General features: G+C 41.2%; 2 protein-coding genes and 1 pseudogene across 2 annotated transcripts in view; 2 read left to right on the top strand and 1 right to left on the bottom strand.

Annotated features, from left to right (window-relative positions):
* Positions 1 to 15,460, bottom strand: part of LOC148342219 (uncharacterized) — a 343,669-nt gene that overhangs the window by 101,019 nt on the left and 227,190 nt on the right. The gene's annotated exons all lie outside the window — the stretch shown is intronic.
* Positions 754 to 10,629, top strand: LOC148342235 (uncharacterized). Its single transcript, XM_088287808.1, has 2 exons — positions 754 to 1,153; positions 8,274 to 10,629. The coding sequence occupies exons 1-2, from the start codon at positions 1,033 to 1,035 to the stop codon at positions 10,343 to 10,345; spliced, it is 2,193 nt and encodes a 730-aa protein (XP_088143934.1). The 5' UTR covers positions 754 to 1,032; the 3' UTR covers positions 10,346 to 10,629.
* On the top strand, positions 12,927 to 15,118 carry LOC148342234 (uncharacterized; annotated as a pseudogene).

Here is a 15,460-nt window from a genome sequence, read left to right as displayed (position 1 = left end):
AAGTAATAAAAATATTGTAAAAAAAAAAAAAAAAAAAAAGCTGTTGCTTTATGTTATTTACAAAGAATTTTTGTTTAAAATCCCCCTGGCTATTCTTTTTGTCTTTTCTATATTATGTACGTATTAATAACTGTGTTTGGTTTGCTAATATTAATAACGTTTTTTTTTTTTTACAAAAAACATATGAGTAAATATTTATCATCTCATCAATATTTGCACAACAGAGTACAGAGTTTCGAGATCCTCACTATAATAGTTCTCAAAATTATATTTCTTATCAATTTAGCTTAGTTAAGGGATATTTTATTGACAATCTAACATCAATATACAAAGACAGAAAAAAATTGGTGGTGGGGGGGCGCGAATCTTTTACTTCTTGGTAGGGGCGGGCGTGAAATAATTGAGAAGCGCTGCTAGTATATGCAGGCATTATATTCATACAATTTTCAGCCCGAGTGAAACACAGAATTGTTGCAAGTTCGGGAGAAGAAACTTAAACGCCCCACTGCTGGAGCAGCAGCGGTTTCTCGGGGCATAGGCGGAAGTGACGTCAGAGCTGTCTCGCCAATGTGGCGTGAATTTAGTTATTTTGTTAATTTTTTAATCAACCGATTTAAAGTATTATATAAAATATATATTAGAACTGAACAGCCAGGTGTAAAAACAAACACAGAGGCAAAGAGATATATTTGAAAAATACGTGCTTAAAGCATGACGTCATAAGCAAGCGCGCAGCTTTCGAAGGACCTCGACCACATCCACCGACCCGTCCACACCGAAATAAAAACAACCACCGCTAAATTCTTCTGATTTAGTGTGGAACTGACTGTAAATTTCTCACAGAATGTCCAGTGCTACTCTAAAGGACTACGACATAATTCATTAAGTCTTTGTGTCCCGATAACCTCATCTTCGCGCGTTGATGCTTTTCGGCGTAGTTAGCTTAGCTTGTTAGCTAGCTAGCCGCTAACAAAAGAGGCACATGACTCTACGTCAAGCAGAGATCGGAATTATTGGAATTATCATTTGAAAATGTGTGAAAGAACGACACCCAAGTACAAAGAGGAACTTTGTGGAATAAAAGAAGAGAACGAGCAACATCAACTGCTGGACGAAGGTTGCAAGCAGCCTCGTGTTGTGCTACACAAAGCAGGTTTGTACACGTTTTACTCTCATTTGCTTTGTAAAGAACGACTTTCTATCGTTGAAAATATACATAACAACATTAAGTTGTTTGGGGGAAATCGTTCAAGGTTATTGCCGTTTTATTTTTAAATATTGCCTTTTACTTGCCGGTTTGCTGAACTTTTGTTTATGCCAAATGAAATCAGTGCAGAAAATAAATGCCAAAGAATAACCAATAGTGGGGGGTCAACTCCGTGTTTTTTTTTCCCCAGTTTCAAATTTGAACTGATTATTTAACATTTTACTTCTTCCGGTTTTTAAATGTTGTTAAAGAAATTAAGTTTGTCATGTCAGGTTTCAAAACTATGCTGACAGATGTAGTGTATTTTTATATCCACTGTTGGAGTTGAGCCACCGAGAAAATGAGAAACATTTCGTAAATGAATCTTAAAAGCCAAACTTACTCCAATGCGTGTTTGTTTTTTGGACTCAAGAAGAAAAGGGTCAAAAAGGCTCAACAACAACTGATTAGAGTTCCGATATTTTAGTTTCTTCGATTTCTGGAGTTCAGGAAATAGTATCTGGGCGGCTTTTTCTTATTCTGACGAGAAACTGTACTCAGACGCGTACAATCGAAAAATGGCGCGCTGATCTCAGCCCAGCCTCACATTTTCTAGGAGGTTTTCTTTGTCAAGGGTCATGTAGGTTGAATCGGTCGTCCTTGCTCCCTCCCCGGTCCACGTTAAACGTCCAAGGCTGACCTTCTCAGGCAGGCGGCAGTCTCTCCGTCTCTCCTGCTCAAATTCCTCTGTAATCTCGTCAGTGTACAGATTGTGTGGTGTATGTTTTCCCAGATCAAATTATGTATTTTTGGTGTTCCTGATAGCGTCCCTGTGACGTCCTCCCCTGCCCAACTTGATGTTTGTATCTTCTATGGCCTATGTGGAGAATGTGTTTTGTCGTATTTGTCCATGAAGTGCGATCTGGTTTGTCATCAGTTTGACCTGAGCAGACTGAATCTGTTTGTTCTGAATGAAAGTGTGGGTCATGAAAATACAGTGTGTGCAATTTTGAGGTCTTACATTTAAACTAAGTCATATCAATTTAGCATATGAATGCATCAGTGAACACCATGACTACAATCCCAGTCAATCTTATCGATGCACTGTACTTCTACTTTCATTTGAAAAATGCTTTTTGTTTAATCAATGTTTCACATGTTCAGTAAATATGAACCTGCTAAATTAAATAATTGACCTTCTGTCCCGTAAGTGTTTAAAATAATGCCAGCAATCGTAATACAATCCTTCAATATTCATGTCCGGTGTGGCCATTCCCTATAAGAAGGGAAGGCCGGAGAGAGGGGACACCTTTCCCTTTTTTCTTTTTGGGGAGACTTCTTTTGACATCAGCATGTGACGAGAATAAAATCTGTTTCTAACCAAAATGACTGTGTCAGAGAATTTTTTTCCATCACCAATTCTGCCATGCTCGGCGACCTGTCCGGAGGGAAGCTGAGCCAGACCCACAAATCAACAACAAAATATACCACATTTTTGGCGTCACAAACAGGATTCTTGCTCCATTGAGGGTCTCAGGGTGCTGGGGCGCAGGCGTTCAACAGCCGGCCGGCTGAACTTTCAGTGAGATGCTTTTACTCACAATGGGTGTTGTGCGCCTGTGTCCAAGCGGTCGGGGCTTTTGGGGTCGTTAAAGAGAGCTTGTGCGTGTGGGTCTGCTGGATGATTGGTCATGGAAAATGTCCCTGTGTTAGTTTCAATTATTGTTTAAACAAGAGGCCTCTATAATGATTAAGACATTAAAAGATGTCAAAGTAAAAAAATGATGATAGGAACTAAGTAAATGGGGACTAGTGCGGGAGAAATGTGCAGAAGATAAAGGAAAGAAAGGTCTAGTGGTTAAAGAGATGAGAAATAAGAAGTGTAAAACTCTAGCTATAGACAACATAGTCGTGAATAAGCTCAGTTTGAGCACAGACCCTGGCCAGGGTGTAAATTTTAGCAAAATGATGAGCTGAAAATAGAAATAATGAAGAGAAGTGCACTTCCACGTATCATATTGGGCACTTTGTGGCATGGAACACAGTAAGGATCGAGGCGTACCGTTGTGTGGAGCCCCTGGAGCTGAGCCGACGGTTTCGCTGGTACGTAGCAAGAGTAATGCATTAAGTCTGGGCCGGTTCGACTCCGCTGTTCAGATGCGTACCCTGTGATTACTCGTGTTCTGGTCAAGACCACGCAAAATCAAAAACCTGGCTACCATCTACTGTGGGACCAGGAAGTCAGGCAGCCCCCACGCAGGAGATAAGGGGTGATAGTTATAAACCAGTGCCAGTCCCGCCTTTGTAGAAAGAATTGCCCTTTCTAAAACCCAAATGTTATTGCATTAATATTCCGTTTTATCAGTTCAACTAACGCGTGTGCGTCCTAGTATACATTGAAATTTGCAGCATAAAAAATGTTTAAAAATTTGGATAATAACTAAAGCAAAATTAAAACGAGTAAGATAATTGGCTACATAATAATTGGGATGAAATTAATCTTCATTGCAAGAAGCGGTGAATTAAATACAGAAATATAAGATCATAAAAGAATGAATGCATGTTCCGTGGAATGTGATTTGTCAACACGGAAAAGCCCTGAGTGATGAAATCGTTAACACTGATAAGAGATACAATTTTGTTGAAACAGGACATGCAAGGTTAAAGGTTATGTAAAACGAAAAAAAAAAAACATCTAATGTTCCATACTTCAGTTTGGCGACGGATGTACGACGGTAATTCTATTCATGGATTGACATTTTGAAATGGAAATGACAGGAATATGAATTATCATGTTATGGGGGACTTTTGATATACAGTAAATTGATTTAAATTAAATTACAATTTTTTAGTCTGCACATAATCCACTTCAAAGAATACTGACTCATTGGTTGAGGAAAACGGGGTTATATTAGTTCAGTGGTTCTCAATTATTTCCTGTCACGCCCCCCCTACCAAGAAGAAAATAAATTTGCGCCCCCCCACTACCTGGAGGCACAATCAGGTCCTACGGCAACTGGCGATCATACTGGAGAAAAGGAGAACGACCAACAATGCCCTCCCTCCCCACGCGCCTGGACTCCCAAGCACAATCGCCTTTGTGAAAGCAGGACAACTTCCAGGGAGACCATCTGTAAGAGTGGAAACAACCCTCCTGGACACAGCCCGAGACTGGAAAATGAAAGTTGGCCTGGATCAGAAAATCATCTTTCCACCGGAGATCATTACAACTAATCTCAGGCCAGACCTGATCTTGTGGTCAACCTCACAGAAACTCCTGTACATCGTGGAACTAACAGTCCCATGGGAGTCTGCAGTGGATGAAGCCTATAATCGCAAAAGCCTGAAATACATGGACATCGCAGCAGAGGCAGAGCAGCAGAGGCAGAGCAGCGTGGCTGGCGTACACAGGTGCTCCCTGTGGAGGTCGGGTGTAGAGGATTTGTAGCCACATCAACAACAAGGATCCTGAGAAGCATGGGGATCCAAGGCCAGGCCCAACGACAAGCTGTGAAATTGCTGTCGGAGGCTGCGGAGAGAGGCAGCAATTGGCTCTGGATGAAGAGGAAGGACCCCACTTGGGCTGTTCGATGCCAAATGTGAGGAAAAGTGGAGGAGGAACACCCTCATAAGACTTCAAAGACCTAGTAAAGGACTCTTCTCCCTTCCCAATTTTGACAATAGGCAGGAGGAGCAGAGGCAGAGGGGGGCACACCTGAGGCGCACAGATGTCGCTGTTGAACCCATCCTGAGGTGTTGTGGGTTTATCAACGAAACACCGATGAAGGAGGGGACCCACCTGATGACCCCAGTGAAGCCTCTGGTCCTCATGCAGGTCAAATTGAGTTGCTTCTTTTTCCCCCACTCTAAAACACCAGAAGTGCTGATTTTTTTTGGGGGGATTATAACAACAAGTCCTATAGCTAAACGAATAGTTGACGTGTTCATGGGGATTGAATATGAATCATAAACAGAAGACAAAACCAATTGGCATTGGCATTTGTAAAATATGATGAGGGATTAAGTTTGTGAGATCTTATGGGAGACGGCGCAAGACGCGAATGGATTGAAGCTTCCGCCAGTGACCCGTCCAATAGTGTCACCACCACACAGCTGTGCCGGGTGGCCGTCCTCGAGGGCGTGCGCCTCCCAGTTACTGACATCATGCAAAACAGTCCGTCAATGAGAAACTGCTCATCAGTATGAGTAGAACCCCCGTTTTTGCATCGATGAAAGAAAATATTGGATTGGATGGAGAAAAAGAATTGTTACACCTGTGGGTTCAGAGGGCCAAGAGTGCTAATTCACTGGGAAAGGAAAAAAGAATATGGGAAAAATAAATAAAATAAAACAGGGGGAAGCAGTTAATGCAGCAGCCGACGCATGCAGCTCCCATTGCGTCTGCTCTTTCCGTTTCCCCTGCCACCGCAGGCTTGTTGTCCGCACCGGCCGGTCAACAAGGTCACGTAACAGAAGTAGGGGTGGTTATAGACATGGGTTGTGAGTGGGACGTTCTTTTGCTGTGGGGTCACTGGGTGATGAGCGGTCCAAACCGAGCCACTTCCTGAAATGTGCCATCCTGTGGTCCAGCGCCACGCCAGTCACAAAGAGCTCCACTAGCACTGGGGCGCCATCGCTACCCCCTCCTCCGACAACGCTTCTATGGCTTCCAAACGCACACTTGACGCCTCAACCCGATTGGGACCACATTCCACGATAGGGGTGCCCGCGGAGCCTCAGCATTCAAGGACCGGCAAGTCTTGGCATTCCGGTGACGATTGATGGACAACAGTTTTTGATGGTGGAACAAGATATTCCACGCTTTGCAAGCTTCTTCAGCATATCCCAATGAGCAACAATACTGTCATGCTTGTGGGACTCTTGAGATTGGCCAAGTCACTGCCGTGGACTGAATTTGACTGTGCACATCCGGCGGGAAAGCATATGTTGTCCTCCGTTCCAGTAGACTGGGCTGCTCTGAGACCAGGGTCTCCATCCTCCCGCGGGTGGTACGTCCTGTTCCTGCTCTGGTCTCTGAATTGTCTCTGTTCGCTGAGCCACAAATCACATTCACTATTGGTGCGCATCATCATACTAAAGATTTAGGCCCATTGGTGAAGACGGTTGGCAGAGTTAATTTCAGATGTAGAATACTCCATGTGACTTGCAGGGTGTGGTGTTTCAGCACCCATTGCGAATTCCTCTGTTATGGAACATTTTCAGAATTTCGACACTATGGTGGACCCGGGGTCTGACTGATGTTGTGCTCTGCTCCACAGCTTCTCCAATTTGTTTTTGCTTTATCTGCGAAAGTTTTTATTTTATTGTGAAAGAAATTAAGTTTGTCATGTCATCATGTTTCAAAACTATGCTTACGGGTTAATAGAAGGTCACAAAAACATGGACCTCTTGCACAGGAAAACGTGAGTTCAGTGGTAACAGAGTTGTGTCTATGCTGGCAGTTTAGCAGGAAGCCACAAAAACAGATGCACGTCTTGAACCGTGTTTGACAGAAAACCGTTTAGCTCGCATTGAACAGAAGTGTGATAAAGTCAAAGTGTTCATGTTTTTCCATTCTTTATGAGTTGACATCTACAAATTGCTTTGCTGCGCTTCAATAAAACGCCGCACAGGAGCGGGAACGCTTTTCTCTTTGGCGGACTGCTCCTCGCGAGTGACAAAGACAATCTTGGCTGGGTGATTCATTTGTGCACACTTGTCTCGTTTTTGACAAAAACTGTGCACACTGCGGCAAAAAGATCAATGGCGGTTGATGAATTTTAGTGGATAAAGCACAAAGGATTATTTTTTTTTTTGAATAAATCAAGTACATATTGGTCTTATTTATGAAATTTTTACTGGCTCGGTCAATGAACCTCCGGTGGCTCTGCACTGTTTTGTGCTCGTGTGCATAGTTTCACCTCATCCAAACATTTAAAATACATTTAATGCATCCACCCAGGGTTGCACGGATCTCGATCAGTGGACAAGCGCATGCTGCAAGGAATGCATCTGCATCTTTGGCTTACTATGGGCTTAAAAAGGGAGTACGCCACAACCCCCTTTTCTACCAACAAGCCCAGGAACATTTAGTTCTATCTCTAAATGCAAAAATAAATTGTCATGATCCGTGTCGGTCATGGCAGGGCTTTGTTGTCATTTTTCACGTCCCATGCCTTGTCCTTGTTTTTGTTTACCCCGGTAGGCTGAGTAGGGGCGTTTCCCCTCAGCTCTCCGTTCCCACCAGCCACGCACCTGTTCCCCGTTAGCCCCGCACACCTGACTCCCATCTGCTCCCCTAATCAAAGGACTACTTAACCACCCCGTGCCGACAGCTCAGCGTCGGCGCATTGCCCCATTTGCGGACAGCACTGCCATTGCTTTGCCCTTTCCTCATGCCACCGTTACTCTTTGCTGTCATTCCTGATCATAGCTCGTAGTCACTTGTTATTGTCCCCGTTTCACAGTCTAGTTCAGTTCTGTCCTGTTGCGCCCTTGTTCGTCCTCATTGTTTTGTTATTTTGTCCCTAGTACCTTGTTGCCTTTTGGTTTCGTTTTGTTGAATAAATTCCCTTTAGGTTACCCTAATCCCGGCTTCCTCGCATTTTGGGTCCACCCCCTCCTCGCCGACCGGCGAACCTAACAGAAATACTTGTAAACATATTTCACTTGAAGGATTCCTATTTTATCAATGACATTATGTTGCGATGGCCCCCAGTGGCCCCCAATTATATGTTAGGGTCCCACAACAGGCGTTCCATCAGACGCACACAATAGCCTGTGTGTGCTAACTTCAGCTCGCTTCCAGAAACGTCTGTGACTCTGTCAGGAATTAAATCTGGCATCAGCCGCAACGTGCTTCCTTTTTAAATGCTCGTTTATCACAGTTGTGCTGCGAAAGGGAGGTTTACATCGTAGGACGTAATTTTGTGAAATGCCCCCATGGTCCGGTCCAAATCGGGGTCGCACGCATTGCTCCGTGTGCGGCGAGCACAAGTCAAGGTAGCATGGTAGAAACAATATAAGTCGAAGTCGCCGCCTGAGGTTTGACTTGACCAAACCAAATTTGTCTTTTTGTGTCCTGCAGACGTCAGACAAAATGATCTCTGTTCTGTGAAAGGGGAGCCAGATTTGACTCACATCAAAAAGGAGGAGGAGGAGGAGGCGGAGATCAACAAGTCACCAGTGAACGTTGTCCCTATAAAGACTGAAGATGAAAACAAGGATGTGAGTGAGGACAACAGAGGGGCGGAGCCTACAAGCAGCAGCTCAAGACATCACGTGACAACAGAAGGTGATGAAGACCACCGGGTGCCATCACAAGCACATAATGAGGACACATTATCAGACGCTCATGACAATGATGATGATGATGATGGGCAAGCCAAAGGTGAAAGGGCATGTCACTCTGACTCATTCACTTCAAAACTGTCTTTAAAAGGGCACAGAAAAACACACAGTGGTGAAAAACCTTTTTCCTGCTCGGTTTGTGGCAAAAGCTTCTCTCGAAAGTCTCATTTTGTAAGGCACACAAGAACGCACAGTGGAGAAAAACATTTTTCCTGCTCAGTTTGCGGAAAAGGTTTCTCTCAAAAGGCAAGGTTAATAGCACACAAAAGAATGCACAGTGTAGAAAAACATTTTTCCTGCTCAGTTTGTGGGAGACGCTTCTCTGTAAAGTCAAATTTAAATTGTCACACAAGAACACACACTGGAGAAAAACCTTTTTCCTGCTCAGTTTGTGGCAAGAGTTTCTCTCAAAAGTCGCATTTAATAATTCACACAAGAAAACACAGTGGAGATAAACCTTTTTCCTGCTCAGTTTGTGGCAAAAGCTTTGCTTATAAGCCAAATTTAACTTGTCACACAAGAACACACACTGGAGAAAAACCATTTTCCTGCTTGGTTTGTGGTAAAAGCTTTTCTCAAAAATCAAATTTAACAAGTCACACAAGAACACACAGTGGTGAAAAATCTTTTTCCTGCTCAGTTTGTGGAAAATGCTTCTTTCATAAGGCAAATTTAACAAGCCACACAAGAACACACAGTGGAGAAAACCCTTTTTCCTGCTCAGTTTGTGGAAAATGTTTCTTTCATAAGGCAAATTTAACAAGCCACACAAGAACTCACAGTGGAGAAAAACCCTTTTCCTGCTCAGTTTGTGGCAAAAGCTTTTCTTATAAGTCAAATTTAAAAAGGCACACAAGAACACACACTGGAGAAAACCCTTTTTCCTGCTCAGTTTGTGGGAAAAGCTTCTCTCAAAAGTCTCATTTGATATATCACACAAGAACACACACTGGAGAAAAACAATTTTCCTGCTTGGTTTGTGGTAAAAGCTTTTCTCTAAAATCAAATTTAACAAGTCACACAAGAAAGCACAGTGGCGAAAAACCTTTTTCCTGCTCAGTTTGTGGCAAAAGCTTCTCTCAAAAGTCAAGTTTAACAGAACACACAAGAACACACAGTGGAGGAAAACCATTTTCTTGCTCGGTTTGTGGCAAAAGCTTCCTGCATAAGTCAACGTTTACAATCCACACAAGAACACACACTGGAGAAAAACCTTTTTCCTGCTCAGTTTGTGGAAAATGCTTCTCTCAAAAGGCACATTTAACACAACATACAAGAACACACAGTGGTGAAAAACCATTTTCCTGCTCAGTTTGTGGCAAAAGCTTCTCTGTAAAGTCAAGTTTAACAGATCACACAAGAACACACACTGGAGAAAAACATTTTTCCTGCTCAGTTTGTGCCAAGAGTTTCTCTCAAAAGCAAGATTTAACTAAACATAGAAGAATACACAGTGGAGAAAAACCCTTTTCCTGCTCCGTTTGTGGAAAATGCTTCTCTCAAAAGGCACATTTAACACAACATACAAGAACACACAGTGGTGAAAAACCATTTTCCTGCTCAGTTTGTGGCAAAAGCTTCTCTGTAAAGTCAAGTTTAACAGATCACACAAGAACACACACTGGAGAAAAACATTTTTCCTGCTCAGTTTGTGCCAAGAGTTTCTCTCAAAAGTCGTATTTACGACGCCACACAAGAACACACAGTGAAGACAAGACATTCAGTTGCAGCGTTTGTGCTAAAAAATTCTCCACTAAACAGCATGCGGAGAGTCACAATTGTGCTGGTGAGAAAAGCAGCGATCCTTGAAGCTTAAAAAAAAGAAAACAAAAAACTGAAGTAACTGACTCTTTGTGGTAAGATGTAAATGTGATTTTGAATAAAATACGATATATTGAATTTTGCAAAGCTTTTTTATTGACATTAAGCGTGTGATCCGTGCCAGAAGAACCATTGTGTCTGAGTATTTGTATTTGTTTTTATTTTTGAAAGTATACAGGGACAGTGCATATTAATCAAACAGTTTCCTGTAAATATGCCAAATTATAGCCAATGGCTAATTTGCATCCGTTGTCCCTGAGTGATGATGATCTTTTTTTTGTTTTCAATATCAAACATTATTAATGAAATTAATTGCCTTTGCCTGGAACATTTGTTAACATTATGCTTTTCAGTTGTCTTTTTAAACGTACTTAATGGAAAAGGTGTGAGAAGAAACTGTGCTTATGAAATCGTTGCCTTCCACAGTCATCAATAAAATCACGTGTTCCACTTGCTCAACTGGCCTTCATTACGCTTTGTGAAAAGGTGAAAAACGTAACTAGAAGTTGAACTATAAAAAGAACAAGAAAGAGAAACGCAAATAGTCTCAGTTTCTCTCAAAGGTTTTGGAATGTCAGGAGTTGGCAACTTGATGGCGACTGGAGTCAGCGCTGGTTTTCTCGCTGTGTTAGGCTGGCTCGTATATGTATGGTCCATTGAACATAACTCAAACTCTTCAAATATCCCCTCACATACATTTAATATTTCGCTTTCTGAATAAATTTCTGACTGGCTAAATACACTTTCTAGGTTGAGCTCCATCAAGCGTTTGGCATTTGTTGCTAAGCAGAATCTCACTTCGGAAAAATATACCAAATATTTTTTTTCATGCTTTATTATATTTTTTATAGATTGGATTATTTATATAGTGAAATAGGGAAATATTAAAATGTAAAATTGGAAATCACATACAGACTTAATTCAATTAATAACAAATATAGAAACATTTTATAAATATTGAACTAATTGAGAAGAGTCCTGATCTTGAAATAAATATTGAATTATAAAAAAATACTAAAAAATTAATTCAATAACCCGACCCCGGATGAGCGGCAGAAAATGGCTGGATGGATGGAATAATTTAAATTGCATATATATTCAAATGAACAAATATGTTAAGAAATATTCAAGTGTGAAATAAAAAGGTTTAAATTAATATTTATATAATTTCACATATTAAAATAATTGAATAAATATTGTAGTATTACATAAGCAAGCTTAAATATACATTGAAATAAATGAAAAAATAAGTTGTGTATTTTTAAATGGCCAAATATAGATATAGGAAGTAATTCTCTTTATGAAACTATGAAGGGACTGGAGCTCACAGAAGTGACCAGTCTTGGTGCTGAAGTTCCGATGTAACCAGATACTGCCCTGAGAGAAAATAGGCCTGAGCATTGTTTATGGTGGGGGCAATTCTCTCGCCAGGTCAGTGACCTTCCAGGGTATGGAAGTAATTTAAGGTGGTCACGAGAAGACTGGTCGTATCAACGGGGAGACGCATCTGCTCTCCCTCTGGGGGACTTTTGGAGGGAAATCCCGAAGACTAGCGGGATGGGAATGCATATGTAACAAAGGAAAATTAGATATTCATGTCCTATTTGGGCATTCCGTATAAGAAGGGAATGTCTGAGAGGGGGCTCGCACGTTTTTGGGGAGACTTCTTTTGACATCAGCATGTGACGAGAATTAAATCTTTCTTCTTTCTTTTGTTCTTTTTCATCACCAATCCAGCCTTGCTCGGCTGCCTCTCCGGAAGGCAGCAAGGACCCACACTTCAAAGACAAAATATACTACATATTGAAAGAAAAATAATACTCAAATATTGAAATAAGTATAGAATTGAATGAATAAACAACAAAGAAATAAATACCTCCTGGAAAATATCATTATTTATCAACATTTGTCAACATTTTTCTTTCTTGCACATTCTTAAACACATTATTTTTTTACTTTTACTTTTAAAGTTACTTCAGTGCATTTCACACCTGTGCCTTCAAAGAAGCCCTACTTTGTCCTACGTGAATGAATCCCCATCAAAATACCATCATTTATGACACCACGGCTGTACAAATAATATCCAGAAACACACTTACGCACCACTGAGTGAGTGTTGGACGATATAGCTTCTCTTGAAAGGTCCGACTTGAAAATGTCTTTGCAAGTGTATCTGCAATTAAATCCACACTTTTCCCTCCTTCGGCCATTGTGGTTTAAAAAAAGAAAGAATATATTTCAGATTTTTGAACGGTCGCCAGTTACGACTTTTGGGTGTGTTGATTCGGCATGGCGCCGCACTGCCCCGCAGTATTGGAACTCACTGGAGTTGCATCTTCATTTGAAGTTTGAAAAACACAACAAAAACCTCCGATATTTCGGCCGAAAATTGACAGCCGGAAGTTTTCTTACCTTCTGCGCATGTTTACAAGTGGCGACGAGTTCGTTCAAATCCGAACATTTCGGATTCTGACATGACTAAAGTAGCTCGAATATTTTTAAGTAGACAATTCAGTTGCGAGTAAGGAAGGGTTGTCACACATGTCAAACAGGAGGGATGGTGTGGTAAGACAGATAAACCAATTTTATACAACATATGGGTTTAATTTTTTCTCAAAAGATTTTTTGAAGAGCCTGTATGATCTGTGCTCGACACAATTGTCAGGGAAACATAAGCCCAAAACGAGGACAGTTTCCCCAAGCAACATACACCTTGTGCATTGTAAAAAGTCATCTCAACCCTACCCTATTAGGGGTCTCTCGGTTGACATGATTTTCGCGTGGATAAAAAATTGAGATTTTGTGTTGTGCAGCCTTGGTTGCAGTGAAAGCTTTGTATACACCAACATATACACCAATAAATAATAATAATGGACATTCAACTAAAAATCTTAGGTTACCTGATAAGATGGACTTTACATCATGCGCTAGGAGCAACAGCATTGCTGACTCAGCAACAATGATTTGTTTGCCGACTAACAAGGTGACAACTGCTATTATACCATGGTCTGAAGTTAAATTGAGTGAAGCATCCGTTTTCAAAGTAGGACAACATGCGTATAGTGCGCAAAGTTATGGACGCCGGTACACATGGTACTTAACTGTGAGAACTAGAAGATGGGATGGACTGGTAGCAGAAACGGGACAAGACTGGTCTGACTGGACGACTGAAAAATGTGCAAAAACTTTGCGGAAGAAACTTTCATTAACACACGTAGCGATAGGAATTCAGTTAACTATTAACTCGACAAATTGGGGATGCGACAATAATCCGTGTGAAGAATTAGATTTAAGCCCATATTCTCAAGGGGTAGATCCTTATCATACTATTGTAATTTGTGTATCTACCATTTTAAAGAATCCAATTGAGGCTACCCCTATAAAAAATATAGAGACCAAAACTTCGATGAAAAAACGATCTAAAATGGTGCTAAAATTTAAAGGAAAACTCTCTGTAGATGATCACTTTTTGGCTGTTACAGGAGTTACCCAATTAGGAAATAATTGGCTACTATTAATGGAATCAGCTGCTAAGACTGCAAATTCTAGCTGTGTTTCATGTATGGGCCCGAGACCATTGCTACGAGTAATTCCAGCAGCTCTTCCATCAACATGCCTTTTAGAAGTAATGACAAAATTGACGCCTAATGCGGATTGCATTGCTTGGAATGATGTCTACCCGGCTACGAAAGCAACGAAAGATAAGCCTATCTTTTCGACCGATGTGGCAGTGGCTAACTTTACTTGTGTTAATCTTACAGGAACACAAAATAGAGTGGGAGGCTTATCATCAGCGTGGTGCACAACAACTCTGCTCCAATCAGGTACACTACTGCCACGCAGCGATGTGTGGTGGTGGTGTGGGGGTACTAAATTATTTGATTCATTAAAGGACGCAGTTGGAACTTGTGCATTGGTGTCACTTCTCTTACCAGTGTCTATTTTTCCATCCACAGCAAGGGATATTCAAAGGGCAGTTGAAGCCCACGAATAACCCTATTATTACGCCAGGAAAAGACGAAGTGCTTCCTGGAGGGATGGTGATATGACCTATTTGGATGCAATTGGCCAACCAAGGGGCGTACCAGATGAGTATAAGTTGGTAAATCAAATCGCAGCGGGGTTCGAGTCCATTCTCCTTTGGATTACACCGAATAAGAATGTGTATCGAATAAACTACATACACTATAACGTGCAAAGATTGGGGAACTTCACTGAAGAAGGATTTATAGCTATTAAAGAACAATTGGCAGCAACATCACTCATGGCATTTCAAAACCGCATCGCGGTGGACATGCTGTTGGCAGAGAGAGGAGGGGTTTGCGCCATGATTGGGGATCAGTGTTGTACTTTCATTCCTAACAACACTTCTCCGGAAGGGTCCCTCACAAGAGCCATTACAGGCTTGCGCGCCCTGAACCGAAAGCTGAAGGAACACTCAGGTGTGAGTACCTCTGCATGGGATGAGTGGTGGAACAAAACGTTTGGTAAATATAAAAATTTGGTATTTTCGGTAATGATTTCTATAACAATGTTCACCTCAATCCTTGTACTGTGTGGATGTTGTTGTATTCCCTGCATTCGCGTTCTGATTGTCCGACTTATCTCAACAGCTCTCGCTCCAACAAATTCCAAACTACAGGAAATATATCCTTTGATTGATTACAGAAGTGCTGGCGATGGAGGAGACACTGATGACCAAGTTGATGACGACGACTGAATTTACCTGGGAGATACTATTCGTTAATCCAAAACGCTCAAATAAAAAAAAAAAAAAAAAAAAATAAATAAATAAATAAATAAAAAAAAAATAATAAAAAAATTAATAAATAAATAAAGAATGATAAAGGGGTCTACATTTGCTATCAAGCTAATGATTTGATGGAATTAAATCCTTGGAAGTTCCATTGAAGATAATTTTTTGGGGCAAATGTAGAATAAACAGGAGGGAATGTTAGAATAATATTAAGAGGTTATTATACATTTGCCGTGATGCAGCTTATTTTAATATGTAGTGCATATAACATGTTGCAGTTTAATATAGTGAACTATGCTGAGTGTTTGCAGTGTGACGGGGTGATACAGGGAGTTGTCTGCAATTGG

This window comes from Idiotropiscis lumnitzeri, chromosome 2 (assembly GCF_059441095.1).
Source record: "Idiotropiscis lumnitzeri isolate Australia: NSW breed Sydney's pygmy pipehorse chromosome 2, RoL_Ilum_1.0, whole genome shotgun sequence".
Classification (NCBI taxonomy): Eukaryota; Metazoa; Chordata; class Actinopteri; order Syngnathiformes; family Syngnathidae; genus Idiotropiscis; species Idiotropiscis lumnitzeri.
The sequence above is the reverse complement of the archived record's forward strand: the minus strand, read 5'-3'. Positions and strand labels throughout refer to the sequence as shown.